Below are 25157 nucleotides of genomic sequence, written 5' to 3' on the forward strand. Positions count from 1 at the left end.
GCTTCTCCTCCCCTCCCTTCTTTGAGCCAGGAGAACGTGGACGCCCCGACGTTGGCGCAGGCGCACCGCGGCCCATCTGTCTCCTCTTCCTTTTTTTTTTTTTAAACGGTAAACATCCTGCCGAATTTTGAACGGCTGGTTTGGGCGGCAGGAAGAGGAGCGGCCGCCATCTTGTTTGTTTGAGTGGCTCAGAGGCAAAAGGGGGGTGGGGGAATCCGCGGGCGGGCGGTAGCGGCCTCGGCGGTTCTCCGAGGCGCTTGGAGCCCGGTTCCTCAGGCAGCCACGCAGGACTCGAGGTGAGAGCAGGAAGGGCCGAAGGGTGGGGGGTGAGTGAGGGGGAAGAGAGCGGGGGGAGGCTTCCGTAGCAGCCGGAGCGAGGCTAGGCCGCAACCTGGATCTAATTGTTCACCCACCCCCCCGGGCTCCCGGTCACTGCGAAAAGGCTGAGGGAAGAACCATTCGTTAACGATTTTTGACCGGAGTTGGGACGGAGGTCCCCCGCTTTGGAAGCCGGCCTTTTCCTTGCTCTCTGATGGTTTTTTTAAGCCTCTCGGTTCCGGGATTTTGCCTGGCCGTTGCTCCTTTCGGGAATAACAACGTGTAACGTGTTCATACTGGTGTGATGGGTTTCTTAATATGATTTATTGAGTTGGGGATATTTCTTCTTCTTTTGGTCTTCCTTGTGAGTTGTATTGTGTTGGGGGGGGTGCACTGAGGGAGCTCAACCAACCTCATTGTACACGTTGTGCACGGACAATAAAGAATTATCATCATCATCATCAAAAGGCTGCCCTATCCTTAAGCTTTAACTCTTCCTCAGAAGCGAACTGGAATGAAACAACCCCCACCCTCCAAAAAACAGAGAACTTGTGAAATAGGGCTGTACGTTTTGAAACGTTTCTCCCAGTTATTCTTTTTGCCCCAGGAAATTCATTGTTTTCCCGCGACGGCAGGCTTTAAAAAAAAAAAAAAAAAAAAGCGAGAGTCTGGGGGGAATCCCGTGCGCGATGAAGGAGCCTTTCCCGGCTCGTGCTGCTGTTGTCAGTTATTGCCATGTGTGAATGATCCCTCGGGATGGTGCGGAAAAGCTCTCCAGTTGTGTCTCAAGGTTGCAAGACGAAATTGAGCTGGGGGAGTGGGTGGGTTATTTTCCCTTGTTTCAGTTAGGCGACTTTATTCCCCTTGTAAAAAAAAAAAAAGATTGACTCGTGGTTTGAGGGAGGTAGAGCATTCTTTTTTTCCCCAAATACTTTTTACAAATTTCTTCATTTTACATCACAATTTCAATCTTTACAACAATCCTGTATCAGTATGTCTCATGTACATACAAGTTATTTACATTATTCTTCCTTTCCTTTTGTGTACATATTTTATACAATATGCCATTATTATAGTTACGTCACTCTTAATTTACTTTTACATTCTTAATCTTTACAGGTAGAGCATTCAAAGGAGGGCTAAGACTCCTTTGACTTTGGTTTGGGGTGCTGCTCTGGAAATTGTAATACTGGGGCCTGGCTCAGTAAAACTGAGCCTTGAAGCCCAGTTTCTTAAGGCATGGGTTTGTGTGGAGAGAGAAACTGTCAGAGAAAGCCTCAGGGTGTAGTGGAGTCATATCAAGTTGTTCTTGTGTCACTTTGCGTTCGGAAAAGTTGAGCCCTCGCTCCATGATTTTGTAGAGACAAAAGACGCTAGGGATAAAAATGGTATAAGTAGACTTGAAAAGGACAAATTTTACAAGGAGTTTAATGACTGAGGAAGTATAAAATGAAAGGTACCAACTGCTGCAGTGGAGACAGGCATTTAACAAGACAGTTATGGCCCTAGAGAAAGGCCTCTTTATTGTCTTTGCCAAATAAAAAAATGTGCATGTTTTGGTTTAGAGAACAGGATGATTCCCCCAAATTATTAAGAGACATTTAATGAGCCAATATGATACAGTGATTAAGGTGGTGGATTTGCACTGGGGAAACCAAAGTTCAACTTCATCCATAGCCCCTAGTTTCTGTTTGGTCGCATCCCCTGGCAAGGTGACTGCTTTTAGAGATGAAAAAAGAGTGAGTCCTGTTTACTGGCTTGAGTTTCTGGAGGGAAGGCAAATTACAAATAAGTGAAGTGAAGTATTCTTAAATATAACCTGTCTGCTTAAGCCTTTGCAGTCATTTGGCTTTGTAGGAATATAGTTATAGAGGTGGATCTTTAGCACAAATGTAGAGCAAATGCTGTATGCATTCAAGTCAATAGTCTAGCTGCAGTAGTCATATCCATTATAGTGTCCAGACTATTTCCAAGGGTATCTCAATCGAATGCATAAATTGCAGCAGATAAGCTGGCTAGGAACCTGCTTTGACTTCTACACTGTTCAAAAGTTGGTACTAATACTAACAAAATTATCTATGACTATGTCTTCAAGGAAGAAGGGTTCATGATCACCTTCAAGGAAGAAGAAGTGTTCACGAACACCCTTCAAGGAAGAAAGGTCCACAAACTAGAGAGGTGAACCCCACTTTTACAGTGTAGGAGGAAAAGTAATTGATAACTTCATTGACAAACCTCTTACTCTAAAGGTAGAAAATAATGAAATTATAAACACTTACCAGTTAGGCTGAATTTTACATACATTGTATATTATCTGGGGACTTCTGAGCCCAGTATTACACATAGTATTCCAAAGAAAATTAATTTGGTCAGCATTCATGAATTTCTTTAAAGAACCTCTTGGGTTTCAGCATATATTAATTGTGGAGAGAATAATTAAAGAAATTCAGGCAACTGTTTGACTATATGTAGGCAGGCTCACCTTTCTTTTCTGTGTATGTATTCTACCTTATGTAGAGGAATGCAAGCAGAATAAATAATTAGAAGCCATTCTTTTAAGAAACAATTTCTTTGCCCAGTGAAACATGGTGCTCTATTGCTTTATTTCTGCCAACAATTTCAGAAATACTCCAGGGATTAATTCCATTTTAGTATTTTGTTGGAATTATAAAGGTACATCCAATGTTCATGAATACTACCCATGTATAAGTGAAAACCCTTTTCAGGTAACAAAGGCTAAATTCTATCAGTTCATACTTCTGTGGAATCAGTATATGAGATGCTGTAAAAACCACAATGATGTCTTACCAAAAACTAGGGTTTTTCATGTGTACTATCAATTGCCAAACCTGTAAGACATTGGCCTAACTTGTTGCCATCTTACTAGGATTCATTGACAATTTAAACTTTGTATAGGTAAGTCCTCAACTTACAACAGTTCATTTAATGACTGTTCAAAGTTACATCATCATTGAAAAACGTGACTTATGACCATTTTTCATACTTACGGCTGTTGCAGCTGTTAACAGGATCAAAATTCAGATACTTGGCAACCAACTTGCATTTATGATGTGCAGTGTCCAGATGATCTCTCTTTGCAAGCTTCTGATAAGCAAAGTGAATCGGGAAACCATTTTCACTTACCAACCGTGTTACTAATCTACCATCTACAGTAGTTCTATTAACAACTGTGGCAAGAAAAGTTGTACAATAGAGCAAAACCCATCTAATAAACGTTTCATTTAGCAAAAGACATTTTGGACTCAATTGTGGTCATAAGTTGACTACCTGTCTTTCCTTATTCCATAACAGATAAGCAGATGTGAGTGACATCCCCCCCTCCCTTTCATGATTCCATCTGTTGGTTTCAGATAGATACTAACTAGTACTGAAGTCAGGATAGTACCTTTGAGTAACTATCAGAATGACAAGAAGAGCAATTTGCAATTTTTAAATATTCTTTGGAAGATACTTGCAAATAGGAGAAGACCACAGTGCTGTCCCAAATGTTTAGGAATATTTACAACAAGAAAAATGGTTTAAAAATGGTTTATCACTGAACTGTTACCATTTAAACTATTAGGAAGAAAATGGTTTAGAATTTCTTAGTGCTTTGCAAATTTTTCAAAACAGTCTCTGAGGTCTGAAAACCTTTCTGTAACAGCTAATATTTCTTAATAGCTAATCTAAGGATGATTTGAAGGAGCTCTGTTAAGTATTGAAGGAGCTCTGTTAAGTATAGATATTTGCAGATGCAGTGGAGGTAGTAATGTAAGTTCTCTGCTGCTTTCACTGCTTATGCAGAAAGCGTGATTTTGTACTGTAACATGCACATCTCCAGCTTTGCTGATATTTTTATACCCATTATCTGATCTGATTCACTACTTAAATATCTTTGGAAAGCCAGGAGAGAGACCCCTTAGAAATGAATGTTTTGTTCTTTTCATGCTTCACAATTCTAAACTCACTTAGTTTACCTGTTGAAAATTCTCAGTTCAGAACTCATCAAATTCTCTTTCAACACTATGCTACTATTACTGTGAAATCACTTTAAGTAAGTAATGCTAATTTAGCATTTTAGCATTTTAAAAAATACAAATATTGTCAGTAGAGCATCTAACACATATGAGTCAGTTCTGTGCTCAACTATTTTAACCATTTTGGAAATATTTTTTACTTAAAAGAGTTATGTTTAAAACAGTTTCAAAATGATCAAAGACCTATAGCATGATCACAAAACAACGAATCTGAGATGTGAGATATCATTACTGGACACCATTGAGTCAGCTTGGTGCTTTAAGAGCCAAGCAATGCCCATTAGACCTTCCTTAAGCTCCCATGGAAACGGAATAATAATCATAATAAATGTTAATCCTGTATTAAACAGTTAATACCATTTTGATTTGTTAATATTAAGATGGTAGAAATAATACACAGAATCCAATGAGAAGGTGATTATTTATGGGAGATTGAAAAGAATTTGGTGGCGTATGCGCTATAATACTTCAGAGGGAATGGGAAAAGAATGATCGTGGCATTGGCCATGATGGATGAATGGAATCAGTCACTGAAGGTCCAAACTTAGTGGCAATGTGGTTCCATTTCAGTCTCATATTTGGTAACAAGTATTGTGTGAAGTTGAACGGAAGTGGCACTAAAGAGATTGTCTGCCAGTTTCATGTCTTAGAAGCCAGAATGGGGGAGGGAGAATTTCTGGAGAGGTGCAGCAAAGTAGAAAGTACAATGATGTGAAATGAATATACTATGTAAGCCTAACACAGGTGGGGCACATGTTGCAAGTACACTTTAGATCTGGTTTTTGTCTTGAAGCAGATAAGAGACAGTCAGGGACATTTTAATCAGTCTCCTCTTTTCCTTGTATGAAATTGATCTGTGCCAACAATCTTCCCAGGGAAGATGCACCAATTAATTGATGGATCGTCTAGTGCTCATAGATTTGGAGGAATAGTTCCATCAGATTCCTAGTCTGCCTTTGTAATATTGAGGGACAAATATACCAGATAGGATTGCTTTCAATCCCAAGTGGATTTTTGGTGTATTGAAAGATGAATCAGGAAGAAGAGATGGCTATACCAATGCTGGCAGAAGATGAGTGAGAAGATGATAAGACATGGCTATAAATTCAGATTCAGTTAGGAGATGTGGACATTCTGATATGGTATTTGAAGATTGTTAGAGGATAAGTGGGGAGAAACAAGCATAGAAACAAGGTGAAGTGGCTGTTCTTTGAGAAGCAAAACCAATCTTGTTTCTCAATAGGATTATGTTTCTTCACAAAGAACAGATCTGCAGTTTAGGATATCTCTGACTTATGGCTTTTTTCTAGAAGAGCAGGTGGAAAACATTCATAGGAAGGGACACAATAATGGTAGTCACATTCTTGTTGGACAATCAATTGGATAATTATAATTTATAGTACATATAGCTGACCTTGAAGGCCATTTGGAATCTTTACCTTGAGGTTAATGAAGCTGCTGTTCTGCTTATGAGTTGGACCTGTTAGTCACATTCTGCATCTCTTTCTAAATTCAAAATATAATGTCTTCTAAAATTATCCAGATTAGTATGCTCATGTGGAGTGGGCATATTATTTTTAGTGATTCCCTTTGCATGGTCAGAGTGGCTCTCTTAATATATTCTAAGGACTTTGAGGGATAAAAGGGGTCCTGAAGCCTTTGGATCCAGACTTGGTGGCTTCTATTCCCCTTGTCAGTGGCTGGCAGCCTAGTTGAGAAGGACATGGCTAAGTGTGGATGAGTATATGTGTGTGTGATAAATACGTTGTATCCCAGTAAAGGTTTGCTGTTATTTTAGATTAATTGGGTCTCCATGTGTTCTAAAGAACAGGTTGTACCTCAGTGTTCACTTGAAAATGATTTGAGTGTGGCTGTTTGCAAGGGCTGTGGGTGGATGACCATAAGCCAAACCTGAGCATGCATTTAATACCTACCTATATTATGTATAGGTATGGGACGTGGTGGCTAAGACACAACTTGTCAATCAGAAAGATTGGTGGTTTGAATTCTTAGTGCCGCTTAATGCAGTGAGCTCCTGTTACTTGTCTCAGCTTCTGCCAGCCTAGCAGTTCAAAAGCTAGGAACCACCTTTGGTGGGAAAGTAACAGTGCTCTGTGCGCCTTCGGTGTTTAGTCATGCCGGCCACCTGATGACCTAGACATCTTTGGACAGCGCTGGCTCTTTGGCTTTGAAACAGAGATGATCACCGCCCCACTAGAGTCAAGAACGGCTAGCACACATTTGCGTGGGAACCTTTACCTTTATATTATGTATACACTATTTTACTGGAATTACTGTGTATCTCTGTGACATTATGTTTAACACATCTTTTTTTTCCTACAGGTCCTGCATAGAGTGTTGGCACAATGTTTTATGCTCACTTTGTCCTGAGCAAACGAGGGCCGCTAGCTAAAATATGGCTGGCGGCCCATTGGGATAAAAAACTAACCAAAGCACATGTGTTTGAATGCAATTTGGAAAGTAGCGTAGAGAGCATCATCTCACCTAAGGTATTATTTTTATGATTATATTTTGTGGTATATGAAAAATTGGTATAAAAGCAGAGATTTATCCAAATGGGGCATTACTGAATTATTTTGTTAGTATTATCAATATATAAATCCAGGGTTTAGTTTGGTATTGTAAACAAATGGCTATATCTGAGTGTTTGGACTAAGATATGAATGAGAGAGCTTATTCCTGTTTATCTCCTTCCTACATTGAGAAATTGCATTGCACCTACAATAAGTACCATTTAGTTATCGTGGTTAGTTGTTTTGTTTTCCCATGCAGAATTTAACAAACATACTTAAAGCAGGACACTGGAACTTGTTTTGCTTTTAATTTTTTTTTTATCATTGCTTTTTTTTAATAAAAAAGTTTGTTTTATATTTAGACTCTGAGAATAAAGCTCCATATTGTATCACATATGGTGTTAACAATTTGCACTAAATAAAGCATGTTCTAGAATAGTAGAAACTGACTTCTTTAATAGTAGTTATTATAAGTCATCTTACTATTTTCTGAAGTCTTCAGTAAATGATTGGGCTGATTGTATAAAGTTTGTACTTTTAGACTACACTAAAATTAATAAGCAAGAAAAAGAGACACCCATCTTCCCTCCCCACCACCCACATAAAGTTTTCTTAACTTTTTATTTGATGCAGTTTTGTTTAACTTTATTTTTCTGTGAAGCAGATTACCAGTATTGATTTATTTGCATGGGTTAAAAGTTTCTGAAACAACCAGTAAATTTGCATAAGTATTATATAAAAATGCTTGCCAAAGTTTACCAAAAACATGGTCAGTACAGTCTCTGTGCTATGACCAGGCTTGAATCTTGACTGAAAGTCATCCTGGGGTATATACTACTATGGTGGTTTTAAACTGTATGCTGCCCAGAGTCAATGATATATTTAAATGATTTAAAGAGATGGGAAGCTCTTTAAATATTTAAATATATTTATATTTAGAAAGCTGGTTTACCATAGTGGTTAAGGTGCTGACCTAGCAACCAAGAGAGAGTTCTAGGTGTCCCTTGGACATGAAAACTGGCAGGATGACTGTGGGCTGGTCCCTGTCTCTCCCAGGTGTTTTTTGTGGGCAGAATAGGCAGGAATATTAGCAATACTGGCCTCTTTGAATTGTATATGAAAAAGAAAGACAAAATAATATTGATAGACTAAGATAACTAAGATAACATTTCAAATGACCATAAATCATTTAATATTTAAGTCATTTCATAGGTTTGATAGTACAATATGTTTGACATTGCAAAGTGCTCCTTATTTGATAAACTGAATGGCAATAAAATAAATTATGTGTTTTAATTTAAAACTTTAAATAGGATGTGAGCGTTTAAGGAATTGCATTTCTATTTGTTTCTTAATTACAATTAATTATAAATGATTTTTCAGGTGAAGATGGCACTTCGAACTTCAGGACACCTTTTATTGGGAGTTGTTAGAATCTATCACAGGAAAGCTAAATACCTCCTTGCAGATTGTAATGAGGCATTCATTAAGATTAAGATGGCTTTCCGTCCAGGTATTTGATGCATATTTGTTTTTATCTAGCTGTTACTAGTTCATGAACAGTACAATTTACTTTAGAATACAATCTTTTAAATATAATAGAATATGTACCATGTGTTTTTCCCCTAGATTATTCTGACTGTTATAATGACTTGTAGTATGATTGGATTTAACTGGGCATTGACAATTATTTTGGAATACTGGTGCTTCCATGGTTTCTTTGAATCCAGGTTAATATTGCCATGTAAAGTCAGGGTGTTCCATTTGTAATCTTTAAAATCAGTTTTATTACCAAGAACAGTCTGTGTATAATGACTGAATCCTATTCTACTTTGTTGAATAGTTTATTGTCTGCGAAAATATGCCAAGATATTTTCTTTAAAAATGTCACCTTAAGAGCGTATAATTTTTTTTTAGGTGTGGTTGATTTGCCTGAGGAAAATAGAGAAGCTGCTTACAACGCTATCACTTTGCCTGAAGAATTTCATGATTTTGATCAACCATTGCCAGATTTAGAGTAAGCACTTGTTTTCTGATTGTAAGATAATTATTGAGATATTTGTAGATTACTTATATCCCTATTATTGCTGTATTGGAGGAGAAAACAAACAGGGAAGGAATTTCCATTCTACTGGTTATAAAAAAGGTTGTTTCTACTCTTTTGAAAGATATGCTGTAATAACACACCTGTATGATAAATAACATTTTGAGTTTTGTAATCTGTGTGGATTTTAAAATATTAAGCAGTATTGAGTTGAGTTGAGTTTATTTGATTTCTATGCCGCCCAATCCCGAAGGACTCCGGGTGGCTTACAGAATAAAAAGAAATTAAAAAGAAAAAGACTTAAAAACAATAGGACACACGAAGTTAAAAAGAAAGAAAACAAAACACCCAATCAGAAGGCCTGCCGGAAAAGTATTACTTGTTTCATTGATTTACTAAAGTGACTTTATTTAACTGAAGATTAATATCTGGTTGTCTTCTAGAATAGTTTCTAATTAAAAAACTTTATGTCTTTTGAAAGTGATATCGATGTGGCTCAACAATTCAGTTTGAACCAAAGCAGAGTGGAAGAAATTACAATGCGAGAAGAAGTGGGAAACATCAGCATACTTCAGGAAAATGACTTTGGTAAAGCATGCATGTTTTAAATAGGATTTATGCTTAATTTCTTGAATTTTCACAAAATCAGTTGATATAGATGTTATGATGTATAGGTAATCCTTGACTTACGATCAGTCATTTAGTGATTGGCCAGAGTTACACAGACTTTTCTGAGGGGTATCTAAACCTGAATTTGAAGTTCCAATGATTAGGGGAGATTGTTGCACGTTCACATACCCTACTTTGAGTGCTTGGTAGCTGGGCCACATTTACGGCCATTTGCAGCGCCCCACTTCATGTGATCAAATTTACTTCCAGTTTTCTACAAAACTGGTTGATAGTGAACCATGGGTTTGCTTAATGATTGCAGTGGTTGCTTTACAACCTTCACAGAAAAGCTATAAAAGCTTTATGACCAGGCTTCATTATGCTCTTAATACAAAGACTAGCTGTACAAATAAATATAATACCCTGGTATTTTAATAAATCATAAATAACCATAGCTTTTTTTTTCTCCTTGGGTTTGAGGAATGCTTACAGAGTGCTGAGGATCTTGAACAATTAAACTTCACAGTGAAAGTTCATTTAATGGCCCATTTCTGGGAGCATCATTGGTTATTCCTGAATGTCCATTAAATACAAAAAAATAACATTGCAACAATTTATGACCTTTGAGTAATGACATTATGCATATGAGGCAAAATATGCCATTAGCATAAATATACTTCAATTGTGTAATGGTGTTGTTATACAAATATGTAAATCAATATGAATGGATTTGCATATTTATACATTATGTAAATAGTGTTAAACATATTTGTCATAAAGTTAAGATAAAACTGCCTTGCAAACTTTAAGACAGACAGACAGAGAGACAATTTCACATGCTGGGGAATGCCCAAATGAAAATTTACTCCCATCAGATTTGAAGTCTGCTACGTAGTGATCTATTAAGTTGAAGTGTTTATTCCAGCAGAAACTGCATACTGTATTCATTTGATCAATTTGTTTGTGTATCTTTACAGTCAATGTAATTATATGAAAGTAATATATTAAAACATTCATTCTCTATTTTTAATTGAAAATTTCCCAAAGCAAGAACATATAATAAAAATCAGTGGCCAGGGTCTTGTTAATGTGTTTAATGATCCATCTCTTGTTTTTAAAACAATCCATAAATATAGTGGCTCACCAAGCATGGACAATTTTCATTATTCCGCATCTGTTTTAAGGAATTAATAGTCAATGAGCTTATTGCAGAACCTCTGCAATAAAGTTTAATCAGAATCTAAAGTGATAAATTCACAATGTTAATCTTTTGTATGTAAACAAAAACTTGCACATCTTCCAAATATGCATATACATTCTAATGGCAATAACAGTGTTCTGATGATTGTACATTTGAAGTAGTTAGCTATTATTTCATAAGCATGGGTTGGAGAAAAAAATTCAGTGTCAAGGAATATGAATAATTTATATATTGTATAAGACTACTACATTCGTGAAACTGGAATAAAGAATATGAAACATGAGTAATAACAAAATGAACTGAAGAAGATAGTATCTTAAGGATTGAATGTTGCAATTCATAAAAATACTCTTTGCACAAATTAAAAATTAGAGCAACATAATGTTGCAGTTAAAAATAATATAGAACAGGTAATTGAAGATCCCTGTCTCTTTTTTCCCATTAATTTTAAAGGAGACTTTGGCATGGATGATCGTGAAATGATGAGAGAAGGTAGTGCTTTTCCAGATGACATGTTGGTAAGCTCTAGTACTTCAAACCTTCTGCTGGAGCCAGAGCAGAGCACCAGTCATCTTAATGAAAAATCTAATCACTTGGAATATGAAGACCAGTACAAGGATGATTTTGGAGAAGGAAATGATGGTGGAATCCTGGGTATGTAATCAATTTGTATCTTGCGATAAAGTACCACTTCCAAGGTCATGGTTAATTTGAACCATTGTTAAGCAAACAGATATAGGTTGATATTAGTCATTGACTAACTACAATAATGGCTGTGAATTTAGTAAAAAAAGTTTAAAGATGTAGGTTTATTTTTCTCATGGGGCAACATAGCTTTTTAAAAGATATATCCATAAAGGGAACTATGGCAAGTGGGACTATTGGAACTGTTGTCATAAGTTGACATATTATACAGTGTTACTAAGCGATGGAGTTTGCAGTCCCAATTACCATTAGTAAGTGAGAACTATCTGTAAGGAGGAGGACTTTTTATGTTTCCCCTGATCTTCCCAGGTCTCCATATAAGATTGGCAGGGATATGCTCTTATACAGCCATTTAAACTTCTTTCAATATTAATTTCTCATAACAGAACACCTACTCATCAATGTAAATGTTTATATGTTTATATGTAAATGTTTCTTTATTTCATTGGGGAAAAATCATCCTCTTTGATATGTCTTCATTCTTCTGCAATGAATATGAACGAAAATATTTTTGATTAAATGACATCTTTCAAATAAATAGAGCCTTTTTCACACAGAACCATCAAGGGAGAAATCACACTTCCACCAAACCTAATAGGACAAGCCTACTATGTATAAATAGGCGGCAAACTCCACACACCTTTGCTCTGATGTTATCTAGTTGCGTAATGTAATGTCTACAAATAAGCTCAGAGAGCACCAAGAAGTTCATGGTTGTAGATAGTCTGTTGAAAAAGTACTGTCTTTTAATGCTGTTGTAGCAAGGACAGTCTTATATTTTGATTCAAGATTTATGCTTCTAGCCTTACCTTCTTGATTTGTTATTTCAGTTGACAAACTTCTCAGCAACACTGAAGAAGGAATATTTGATGACCCACCTGCGCTTTCAGAAGTGGGAGTAATGTTGCCGGAGCAACCTCCCCATGATGATTTGGATGATGATGATAATGCCTCAAGTGAATATTTAAACAGTTGTATTTCATTTTCGAAAGTGCTCTGTCAACGATAGCATTTCATGGATGGAATGGCATGGTTGACAGACTAACATTTTCTATATCATTAATATTGTGCCAGTAATTGTTAAGGGACTATCTTATGGGCAAGACATAATCAAGACAGCAATTAAAAGTTGGTACTTTCAGAGTCAGGGATTAGCTTTACTCTTTTTTTTTCTCATCCTACCTGTTTTTTATGATCAATATTTCATCAGTGGAAAATGGTGCTTGCCAGTTGCTCACCTTTCCTTGGTCACCATCTTAGCCCCAGTTATAGTTCATCCTATTATCGCCCATCCCCTGCACATTGTGAGAACATTTTAGTATGGTGAAGGATGTGGCATCAGAATAGAAATGGTTGGGAGATTTCATCCATTTTCCTTATAATTAAATCTTCCCATATACTGTATGTAGAGATAGGACCAGTAGCCCATTATGAATCAAAGGAAGAAAATATTGAAGCAATCAGGAATACTTGCATATATTAAAAAGGAGCAGTTTTTACAAGTCCCAAAGAAAAATGTACAAATTCAATTTGAATTGTGTACAATGGAATAATAAATGAGTAAAAAACATCAGACTGTAAGGAATAACTAAAAAATGAGGATACAGTGTGTAGTTGTATAGAAAAGTTAACCTGTTACCGCCTGGATTGGTTAGGTTCTGGTTCATATTAATATGTTAGGATAAAAATGCCTATAGAGAGCCTTGGAAAAAACAAATGTAATTGACTCTAGGTATTTATGTACCCACTCCTAACCTTTATCAAAAGGGGGTGGGGGTGGAACCATTGAAGCAAGCCAATGACAAATAAGCATTCTCTCAGCTGGCACAGAATGAGGCAATAGCCTTTAGACTTCTATACAGCTTCACAGCCCTGTCTAAGCTGTTTATAGCATCAGCATATTGTCCACAGCAATTGGTCCTCATTTTATCGACTTTGGAAGGATGGGAGGCTGAGTCAACCTTGAGCCTAGAGAGATTCGAACTGTCAAATTGCAGACAGTCAGCAGAAGTAGCCTGCAGTACTGCATTCTAACCTTTGTGCCAACATAGCTCATGTTATCCAGGAAGGACCCAGAGAGGGACTCTAGCCCATGGAAGATAATTTTGGAGGCTTTGACTTGTATTTTATATTGTGGCTCCAAAATGCTTTCAAAAACTTACTTCATTCTCTAATTCACAGTGGGAGGACCAGATAGCCCAGACTCTGCAGATCCAGTGGAACCCTTGCCAACCATGACTGATCAGACAACACTGGTTCCAAATGAAGAAGAAGCATTTGCTTTAGAGCCCATTGATATCACTGGTAAATTTTAATTTTTTTCTATGTGGTATGCATACTATTGTCACTGCTATTGCCTTTTGTTTACACCACAGGAAAATCTTAAGCTTCTCAATAGAGATGGAGATAGCATCCATATACAGGTTGACCTCGTCCGTCTTCTGATTGAACTGAGTCTGATTAAAGCTAATTAAGACACACCCCTTGTTGCTAGCCTTACCCATCTTTTCGACTCAGTCCACTTCAAGGATGGTCGTGTCATCACATATCTCCTGAGGAAATTGACAATTTGACTGGTTTGAAGAATTATTTGTCTTGCATTTATTACTTGTGTCAGGACTAGAACTGTTAGCTGTCAGCCAGGGCTGGAGCGAGAGGCCTGGACCCATAGCTCGCCCTTTGGGCCATCTGCTTGCCCCAGAATCTCTGACAGGGCGGGAGAGAGCGCAGCGCTCTTTAGAGGTTGCCACGTAGTGGCCGGCTTTCCTCACTACACGCTGGTGTTGGTTCTCTGGCTGCTGGAGCTTATCAATCTGTGCGAGAGAGAGGTGCGGCTGCACTGCCGCGCCATTTCAAAGCAGCTGGCCGACCTAGAGAATCGCGCCTGTTAAACGCCGCTGCATGGCTTCAAAGCCAGCCGGTTCGTCTCCTGATGGGGGCAGAGCCGTACAGCTGCAGCGCTGGTCTTCTGACTTGGCTTGGTCAGCCTCGTCGGCAGCGCTATCTGAGGCTTTGGAGAGGCGAACCAGGACAGCAAGATTGTGTTGAGAGGGAGGAGGTGAGCGCATGAAGTGACCAAGGCCTTCCTCCCTGCTGTGCTTAGCCCCAGAGACTGTCAATGAGTTGTGGGCCACTAGAGTCAGTTGAAGGGGGAGCAAGCCGCCATTTTGTCTCAGTTAAAAAGGGCACAAAACCGCCATTTTGTCTGGCAAGTGACTGTTCTAAAATGGGGGACGCAACAGCTAATCTTCCTAGCGCTGAGGGGACTTTGACCCAGGGGCTCTTAATTACGGTAGAGGCCTCCACCTCCTGGGCTGGGGCAAATCCCAAGGGGCACAAGACCTCTGACAAGGACAATACCCAGCCTAAAGGGAAAACGCCCTCAAGATCAGCCTCACGTTCTGACAAGGGCAATGATCAAACACCTGAGTGCCAAAGCTCCAAGAAAACACCTCGTAGGCACTCCTCTTCATCCTCAAATGGGGGTGATCAGGTGTCATAGGCCAGTAGCAATAAATCTGTCCACGCCTCTCCTGTTAGGTTGGAAGAAACCCTGGTGCTTTCAGCTCTCTGTTTCCAATAAATACATCGGGCCTTTGGGGGTCAAGTCCTGATCTGCAGGGGCCTCTCTTGCATGATGTTCAGTTTGGAACCGCAGACCTGTGGAGGCCACGTTTATCCCTACAGCTGCGGGGCTCCATCCAGATCTGCCTGGGCCTTCCCTGACAGTGCCCAATATACAGGAAATCATAGCCAAAATAGTCAAGAAACAAGTACGTGTGGCTAGCTGATCTTCCGGTTTCCGGTGCTCTGGTGCGTGTGCACGCATGTTCTGGTTTGGGCACTCAGTGCTGAAAAGGTTCGCCATCACTAACTATAAGCATCTACTCTCATTCCCAAGGATGTAGTTCTAGATTTTTTATATATAATTTTAGTAAGAAAAAATAAATCGAAAAACAGTTTGAGCGTGTAGTTTTTTACTGGATTCACTGAAGCTTCTAACAAATATCTCATGTTACCAGAATTGTGGCAGTATATTCTTTTCTGAATATTATAACACAATCATTCTTAAGTAAAAATATTTTAAACAGATTTTGAAAGTGTTCCTTGTAAAATAAACTAAAATAATAGTGTAATTTAATTATCAATAGGCACATTGTTGTAATATCCAGTGTCTAATACATTTTCTCCTAAATAGTTAAAGAAACCAAAGCAAAGAGGAAGAGAAAGCTGATTGTAGACAGTGTGAAAGAATTGGACAGCAAGACCATCAGAGCCCAATTAAGTGATTATTCTGACATTGTCACCACACTGGATTTGGCACCTCCTACTAAGAAATTAATGATGTGGAAAGAGACTGGAGGTGTTGAAAAACTTTTCTCTCTTCCTGCTCAACCTCTTTGGAATAACAGGCTGCTGAAGGTGAGTTGAACTAAATTTTGGAAAAATTATGATGAATAGTTATTGCAAATCTTAAACCATCCTTTACCAGTTCAGTCACCTAAGATATGTCAAAACAGCAACTCCTAGAACTCCCCCAAGAATATAAGAAGGTTTGGTCTGCATCAGTTAGGACAGGCTGTCAGAAACTATTACATTTTCTAATAAATTGTGCAAATGAGGCATTGTCCTTCACATTTGTAGAATGTGAAATCTCTTTGTACTGTTACCAGTTTAGATGAAAGAGAGAGGTAAGCAATATATACAACAAAATATAAACAAAGGGATAGAAATGAAAAATCCATAAATTAATGAAAACACAGAATAAAATTAATTAGACTGAACTATACTCAAACTAGGTTGAAGGCTGAAATGTTCTCCTAAGTGTCAGTTGGGTGCTTCCTGGAAAGCCATACCAAAAGACTAGCACAGCTAATAAAAAGCTATTCCAAACCTCAGTGCTCCTAAGGTCCCTAAAGTGCGGCATCTTTAATCAATTTATAGTAATTAACTTCATAGTTGGTACATATGAGCCTACTATACTATCTATTTTGGTATGTAGATAGACACAGTCTGATGCTAGACTAACCTTGAACTGTCTGAACTAGATAATGAAGCAGTGTCAACTAAAAATATAATCTATTTTTTTTTTTAATTTGAAGCTTTTTACTCGCTGTCTTACACCTCTTGTACCAGAAGATCTTAGAAAGAGGAGGAAAGGTGGGGAAGCTGATAATCTGGATGAGTTCCTTAAAGATTTTGAGAATCCAGAAGTACCTCGAGAAGAGCAACAACGCAATGTTATTGGTTTGTGTCTTTAATCGCTTGGTTTTTGACTGTTCAGTAAATGCGTTTAAAAAGCTGTGCAACTTAATGTGCAAAATGTATATTTGCTTCATGTGCATTACTACCTTCTGGGTTTAAAGAAGAATTTGTTATTTTGTAAAGAATAGAAAGGACTGTCAACATTGAGAAAAATACTAACTTGTCCATGTTTATTTTGCAATAGATGAACCCATTTTAGAAGAGCCGAGTCGCCTGCAGGAATCTATGATGGAAGGCAGTAGGACCAATTTAGATGAATCGGTCATGCCACCACCTCCACCTCAGACAGGTGTAAAGCGAAAGGCTGTACAATTGGAACCAGAACCTGTGCTCCCTGTGAGTAAAAGAATGTATTTTAAATATAGATACATTGCTGAACAAAAAAGTATAATGCAGCATACTAAAAAGCAGAGACTGCCAACAAAAGTGTGTATAGTGAAGGCTATGGTTTTCCCATTTGCAATGTATGGCTGTGAAAGTTGGACCATAAAAAAGGCTGAGCGCCAAAGAATTGAGGCCTTTGAACTATGGTGCTGGAGAAAACTCCTGCGAGTCCCTTAGACTGCAAGGCAATCAAACTGGTCAGTCTGGAGGAGATCAACGCTGACTACTCTTTAGAAGGCCAGATCCTGAAGATGAAACTCAAAAACTTTCACTATCTAATGAGAAGGAAGGATTTACTGGAGAAGAGCCCAAAGCTGGGAACGATTGAGGGCAAAAGAAGAAGGGGACAGCAGAGAATGAGGTGGCTGGATGGAGTCACTGAAACAGTAGGTGTGAGCTTAAACGGACTCCAGAGGATGGTAGAGGACAGGAAGGCCTGGAGGAACGTTGTCCATGGGGTCATGATGGGTCGGACATGACTTCGCAACTGACAACAACAAAAGTATAATGCTTATCTCTGTAATGACTTCAAAGCAATACCAAATGTCATAAGGAAGTAACAGGTCTATTTGGGGTCATTTATCCAATTTCCAGTAGTGTAAATTTGCACAAGTAGATGACCTTTCAGCAATTTCACTGGTTATTGCTTATCCTTTCATTTATTAATATTCCCTATAAATGAAAAAAAAAACCATGATCACTTTATAGTGCCTTGTTCAGTGGTTCTAATTAAATATTGGGGTATATCAGTGGGTTTAATCTATTCTGTTTAATTTATTTTAAGTAAGTGCTGTCTTTGAACATGCTCTCCTTGGCAATATCAAATTTTCTTCCCCAATGAAATTGAACATTGGATGGGATGCAAGCAAAATTCTAGAACAGATTTTACTAAATGGATATATCTAGATATTAATATAAAAGAAATAGGTTATATGTAAGGATTTTGAAAAACGATGTTTTTAAATAAGATGTTACTAAGTCTGGTTTTAATCATTAAACTCGAATGTTTCTCTCATCAGCCTCAACCATTACAACAGATAGAAATGCCCCCAGTGGAATTGCCTCCAGAAGAACCTCAGAATATATGTCAGCTAATTCCAGAACTAGAGCTTTTGCCTGAAAAAGACAAAGAAAAAGAGAAGGAAAAGGAGGAGGAAGAGGAGGAGGAGGTAAGTATTGATCTATAGCAGTCAGTAATTTCTTAATAATACAATACAATACAATACAATAGCAGAGTTAGAAGGGACCTTGGAGGTCTTCTAGTCCAACCCCCTGCCTAGGCAGGAAACCTTCTACCATTTCAGACAAATGGCTATCCAACATCATCTTAAAAAACTTCCAGTGATGGGGCATTCATAACTTCTGGAGGCAAGCTGTTCCACTGATTAATTGTTCTGTCAGGAAATTTCTCCTCAGTTCTAAGTTGCTTCTCTCCTTGATTAGTTTCCACCCATTGCTTCTTGTTCTACACTTGGGTGCTTTGGAGAATAGTTTGACTCCCTCTTCTTTGTGGCAACCCCTGAGATATCAGAACACTGCTATCATGTCTCCCCTCGTCCTTCTTTTCATTAAACTAGACATACCCAGTTCCTGCAACCGTTCTTCATGTGTTTTAATCTCCAGTCCCTTAATCATCTTTGTTGCTCTTCTTTGCACTCTTTCTAGAGTCTCCACATCTTTTCTACATTGTGGCGACCAAAACTGAATGCAGTATTTCAAGTGTGGCCTTACCAAGGCATTATAAAGTGGTATTAACACTTCACGTGATCTTGATTCTATCCCTCTGTTTATGTTGCCTAGAACTGTGTTGGCTTTTCTGGCAGCTGCTGCACACTGCTGGCTCATATTTAAGTGGTTGTCCACTAGGACTCCAAGATCCCTCTCACAGTTACTACTATTGAGCAAGATACCAACTATACTGTACCTGTGCATTTCATTTTTCTTGCCTAAATGTAGAATCTTACTCTTTTCACCATTGAATTTCATTTTATTAGAAAGTGCCCAATGTTCAAGTTTGTCAAGATCCTTCTATATCTTAAGCCTATCTTCTGAAGTGTTGGCTATTCCTGCCAGCTTGGCGTCATCTTCAAATTTGATGAGTTCCCCATTTATTCCCTCATCCAAATCATTGATGAAGATGTTGAAGAGTACTGGGCCCAAAACAGAGTCTTGGGGTATTCCACTGCATACTTCCCTCCATGTTCCATTGAGGACTACACGCTGAGTGTGGTTGGTCAGCCAGTTACGAACCCATCTGGTGGTGGTGCTATCTAATCCACATTCTTCTACTTTATCTAGTAGTAGATTATGGTCTACCTTATCAAATACCTTACTGAAGTCCAAGTAAACTATATTGACGGCATTCCTCTGGTCCACTAATTTTGTCACTGTGTCAAAGAATGCAATAAGATTAGTCTGGCATGATCTGTTTTTGACAAACCCATGTTGGCTTTTGGCTATTACTTTGTTTGCCCCTAGGTGTTCGCTATTTCGTTGCTTGATTATGTTTTCCAGAATCTTTCCTGGTATTGAGGTCAGGTTGATAGGTTTGTAGTTTCCTGGATCTATTTTTTTCCTTTTTTGAAAATGGGAACCACATCAGCTCTTTTCCAGTCCTCTGGCAGTTCTCCGGTGCTATATCTCTGAAAGATATAGTTCAGTGGTTCTGAGATCTCGTCTGTCAGTTCCTTCAGAAACCTGGAGTATAATCCATCCGGTCCTGGTGATTTGAACTCATCTAGGGTAGACAGGTGCTCACTTACCATTTTCTTCCTATTTCAACTTGTGTTCCTAATCTGATTTTTGTGGTGCTGTTTTTGATAGGTTGGACTGTTTTATCCCTTTGTGTAAAGACAGATGCAAAACATGAGTTAAATAGTTCTGCTTTCTCCCCGTTGCTTGTCACCTTGCTACTTTCTCCCAGCAATGGACCAATTGTTTCCTTATTTTTTTCTTGTTTTTAACATGTTGGAAAAAGCTTTTTTTGTTATTTCTTATTTTTGTGGCAAGCCTTTCTTCATTGTTAGCGTTCCTTACTTCATCTTTACCTGTTCGGGCTATTTGCTGATATTTTGCCTTAGTTATGTCCCCCTCTTTCCACTTTTTATACTTCTCTTTTTTGCCTTTCAATTTTTCAGAGAGTTCTTTATGCAGCCATGCTGGTTTCTTTTGGGAGATGTTATTTTTCTTCTTCATTAGTATTGTGCTAGGTATTGTGCTAGTGACCTTATGGTTCAACTACTGCAGTGAACACTATGTGAGGCTGCCTTTGAGACCCACTAAGAAGCTTCAGAATGGTCCAGAATGTAGTAATGGATGGATGGAAGGGAGGAAGGAAGGAGACTGAGTCACTGTTGAATACTCTGCAATAATTCAGAGTTTCTACATACTTTTTGATTACAAAATATTGCACTAATTTATTTTTTCATTAGACTTTAAAATTTCATGAAAATGGTCTTGTACATTGATGTTATTTTTCCATATTGCTTTTGTAAATGTACAAGATAATAACATTTCAAAATTTGTTCAACTGCATTTATAAGAAGTGTTTAAAATGTCATAGTTGTGGGCACTTCTCTGTAAATACCTTGTTAGCTAATATTTTTCTAATAGCCCTTTCTCTGTTTCTGTACTGTCATGGTGTTTTGTCCACCATGAAAGACTGATTTACACCTTTGAGTTTGCAGTTAAGTTCAGGAGTGTGTTATCTGCTACTCATTAATCTAACCTATATCCAGGATTTCACAACTTTCTCCATTGGCTCTGTCTAAACAATTTGGTATTGACAACCTGTATCATTTTTCCTGAGCCTGGGCATATGGACTTCCAACACCCAGAAATCTAACCAAGGCACACTTATTCAGGAATTCTGGCAATTGATTTTTTAGTTGTCCAGATGGTATCTAAGCTGAATAAAACTGATTTATATTAAATTCATAATTTTTGAATGAAAATGTGAAGACCTTGTAGTTGCAGTTACTAATTGCTGCTCTCACTCAATTTGGGAGAGTTTTATTTAAAAACCCTTCAGCTTCCCACAGTGGCCAGCCAATTATATATAATGAATAGGTTAGGTGGACATAAGAACCACAAAGCTGCTACTTTTGTAGTGTCCTTATGTAGCTTCCTGGGGGAATTTTTTTTTTTTTTTTAAGATTGAGCATTTTTTAGGATAAAAATTTAATTATATTCTCTGAGTCTGTTTTTCAATGCAATTCATTTCAGGAGGAAGATGGTACCGGAGGTGATCAGGATCAGGAGGAACGACGATGGAACAAGAGAACACAACAGATGCTCCATGGTCTTCAGGTATTAGTTCATTTTTGATAATATGCGAGTGATATTTTTGAACATAATTTGTCCGCCAATTAATTTATATTTTTCTTCTGTGGCTAACTAGATGCTTTCAGGCAGCCCACAAACAAAACACAGAGACATTAACCCTCACTGGGGCTCTGTTTTGCACACATGGAACTCTGGATATAGTTAGAAAAACTAGTCTGAAACCCTGAAGGACCAGTTCTGAGGCAGATACATCAATAATTAGACAATTAAAAAAAACACATTTACTTATTTGTCCCCTGAAGCAATTATTGTAGGAAATTTAATATGGAGAAGTAATCCCTAAATTGAGTCAGGAACACAAATCCCTCTGATTTTAGACATTTTAAAATCAGTCCATTCAGACTGCCCAGATACTTCGCAACAATGATTGGCAGCTACTTCGATCTAGTGTGGAAAGATGTTTCAGGAGCTTATGGGGAGATTTAGTATTGTGTTGGTGTCTTCTTAAAAAGTCATGGCTACACATCCTTACTCATTAAGACTCCAGTGAGCACTTTCTTATATTTTTCTGTATTGAGGCTTGTGAATCCCTCTCACGTGGAAGTAGTATTGTTTATCCTAATTTGAGAGTTGTGTGTTTGGTTCTAGTGTGTTTTTCTTAATTCAGTAAAGGCTTTCACAATCTCTTAAATGTTGGATTATCTTCATCTCCTGAAGATCGAAGACAGGGGTGCCCAAATTTGGCAACTTTAAGACTTCTGGCCTTCCATTCCCAGAATTCCCCAGCCATCTATGTTGATTGAGGAGTTGAAGTCCACAGGTCTTAAATAGCCAAGGTTGGACACCCCTGATCTAAGCTTTTCAGGCTGTAACTGGGTATAGGAGCTCTTCCAGTAATGAACATTTTATAAGTTCTCTTGTGGTTGCTTGGCATTAACAAACATTTAGATTGAGAGTCGGAAATTATAATGGTTAACTATTTTTTTGTATTTTCAGAGAGCCCTTGCCAAGACTGGAGCAAAATCTATCAGTTTGCTTGAGTTGTGTCGGAATACAAACCGCAAACAAGCAGCAGCAAAATTCTACAGTTTTTTGGTACTGAAAAAGCAACAAGCTATCGAGCTGACACAGGAAGAGCCATATAGTGATATCATTGCAACTCCTGGTCCCAGATTCCATATTATTTGAATGGTTGGCTTACTGTATAGTTAGCGTCATTAATGCTCACACATTTCCCCATGTGCAGGGCCCATAAGGGAAGAAATGTAGGTTTCATTGTCAATGTACAGTAATTGATTTTTTCTGTCTGGGGAGGGGTTTCTATTATCTTTTACCACTTCTGCATTTCTAGTAACCTTTCTGCACTGGATGACTTGAATTCCAATCGCAGAGATGAGAAAGTACTCAAGGATCTTCATGAAGAGTGTTTTTTTAAAACAAAAAATCCCAATTCAAAGCAGATTTGTGCAATAATGATGCATCTTAACTATGACCAATGATTTTTTTCAATATCTTAATAAACCAGGATATTATTTTAATCAACTCCAGAAGACCCAATAGTGGCCAACTTTTTATTTCATGACTGATTTGCCAAATTGACCTAACATTCTGAGCTTTCTTCCCTGTATGAGTTATTTTTGCCTGCCCGCTCTTAGCATCAGTGTTGGTCATCTTCCTACTACCAAATGGTGCTTTTTGGAGCTGCCATGGTGAATGTCAGTGCCTAGTAGGCAGGAGTCCTTGCTGTGCCATGTTTTCTATAGAATAATTGAAGCAGCTCTAGGACTTAAATGCAAATGGGAACCCATAGAGAAAAAAACTGCTTTTTAAAAAAATTGGGGCTTGCTTCATGTGCAAAACATTTCTGGTAGTAGATGTTACGTTCCTTTTCAGAGTGGTCCACCTCTGGCATCACATAGCTATGGGGCAGGGTAGTTTGATTAAGCTTTTCCTCATTTCAGATTAAACCTCTTCAAACGTTTACCTTTCTTAGAGGATTGTATGTACATGAAATGTCATACATGTAGATTATAAGTAATTTGGTTTTTGGAAGCTGATAACTAGGTGGGTCTCAAGAGTTTGAGCAAAATAAATTTGTATAAATTAACTAATAATTATGTGGGACAGCATTGGCCCTAAAAAGACAACAGGCTTCAGATGTATATTTTAGAAGCAGGTAAACTTGCATTTATTAAAAGTAATCTTGTTGTGTAATAAGTATTAATAGACCTGGCTACCTTTACAGCTTTTGTAATGGGGTGTTTTCCAATAATGGACACTGAATAGCTTTTCAAACAACTCCCCGTTTGGTTTTTTACTATTTTTTTTAAAATAAAGACTTTATTATTATTATTACTAGAATCAGGCCAAATCAGAAATCATGTGAATGTGGATGGATAGATGTTAACATTTCTTAGCAAAAAATTTTAAAAAATATTAAAGGTTCTGATTTTAAATGTTGGCACTTTGTGAAATGATTAAATGTTTGGGACTGAGATTCAGTATATGCCCAAGTGTAAAATTATGTGAATGTTTTAAAATTTGCGATGTTTTAATAACCCTTGAGACAAGATAATTGTATAAAATAGCTACTGCAACTTTATTTTTGACATGATGTGCCTGTACAACCATGATTTCCCCCCTTTGTACAAAGAAACATTGTAGATAACTTGAATGTTTGATTATAGAGAAGGTCATTAGTTTCTTGTTAAAGATTGTTAGTCCATTTTTGTTGCTTTTCAAGGTTAATATTCTTGAAAATAGTTGCTGTTATGTATAACTTTTCTAATAAAAATTGTGTTAAGCCATTATATAGTGCCAGTATCTCTAGTATTTGGCTATATTGTGAGAAGTAGTCTCCATATTAGCTAAGAACCAGTTAAAAGGGTTCTGAAAATCTAAGCTATCAAGGCGTATATGCTAGAAGCAACACAATACAACTAGACAAATGAACCTTAGCAGATGGAAAATTCAAGCAAAGGTATCAGAAATGGGGAGCCTACATGTTTCCTGATGTTCCTAATCTACAGTTCCCTAAATCATGTTGACTGGGAATCATATGCAATGTAGCCCAAAAACTGGAAGTCCACAAATACTCCACTTCAGATTATAATGGAAATAGAACAAAGAATTTGCTTATACAAGGATAATAACCTATAAGTTAAATTAAGATTTACTAAACTACAGCCATGGTAAGAAATCAGAGATTTGAGGTACCGTATTTTTGGGAGTATAAGACACACCTTTTTCTCTCTAAAAAGAGGCTGAAAATCCGTGCGTCTTATACACCGAATACAGCATTTTTTTGCCTCCTGAAGCCCCACCCCTTCACCAAAATGGCCGTGCATCATCCTTATGGAGGCTTTCAGGGAGCTGGGGGCTTGGGAGAACAGAAATGAGCAAAAAAACCCAGCTTGTTTCCCCCCCAGCCCCCAGCAGCACTCTATAAGCCTCCATAAGGCTATGCATGCAATTTTTTTGACAAAAAGGCCCGCTTTTGCAAAAAACGGGGCTGTTTTTTTGCTTGTTTTGGGGGCCCCCATCCCCAGGAGCACTCTGCAGCGCCCCACCCCCCCCACCCAAGGCTATTCATGCCTCTTTCTTTGAAAAAAAACCAAGCCTGTTTTGGGGAGGTTTGCAGAATGCCTCTTCTCCCCTTTCGGAAAGCTGTTTAGTTTGATGAGAATTACATTGATCAAGTGCTGTCCAAACAGAAACAAAGTTTTAGGTGCTACAAGTTGTCAGCTATTTCCTTCTCCAGCACATGGATAAATATA

At 37.9% G+C, this 25157-nt stretch overlaps 1 protein-coding gene across 1 annotated transcript; it reads left to right on the forward strand.

Moving 5' to 3' along the window:
- Positions 1-146: 146 nt before the first annotated feature.
- On the forward strand, positions 147-24189 carry RAD21 (RAD21 cohesin complex component). Its single transcript, XM_087706760.1, has 14 exons — positions 147-296; positions 6699-6865; positions 8273-8402; positions 8807-8906; positions 9415-9521; positions 11197-11397; positions 12279-12404; positions 13630-13752; positions 15647-15870; positions 16551-16695; positions 16898-17049; positions 18117-18266; positions 21322-21405; positions 22378-24189. Exons 2-14 carry the CDS (start codon positions 6722-6724, stop codon positions 22567-22569), a joined length of 1878 nt encoding a protein of 625 aa, XP_087562886.1. The 5' UTR covers positions 147-296; positions 6699-6721; the 3' UTR covers positions 22570-24189.
- Positions 24190-25157: the final 968 nt, after the last annotated feature.

The sequence above is a fragment of the Thamnophis sirtalis genome, unplaced genomic scaffold, assembly GCF_051295495.1.
Source record: "Thamnophis sirtalis isolate CommonGarterSnake01/CBP01778 unplaced genomic scaffold, rThaSir2_p1.2 scaffold_2, whole genome shotgun sequence".
NCBI classification, from domain to species: domain Eukaryota; kingdom Metazoa; phylum Chordata; class Lepidosauria; order Squamata; family Natricidae; genus Thamnophis; species Thamnophis sirtalis.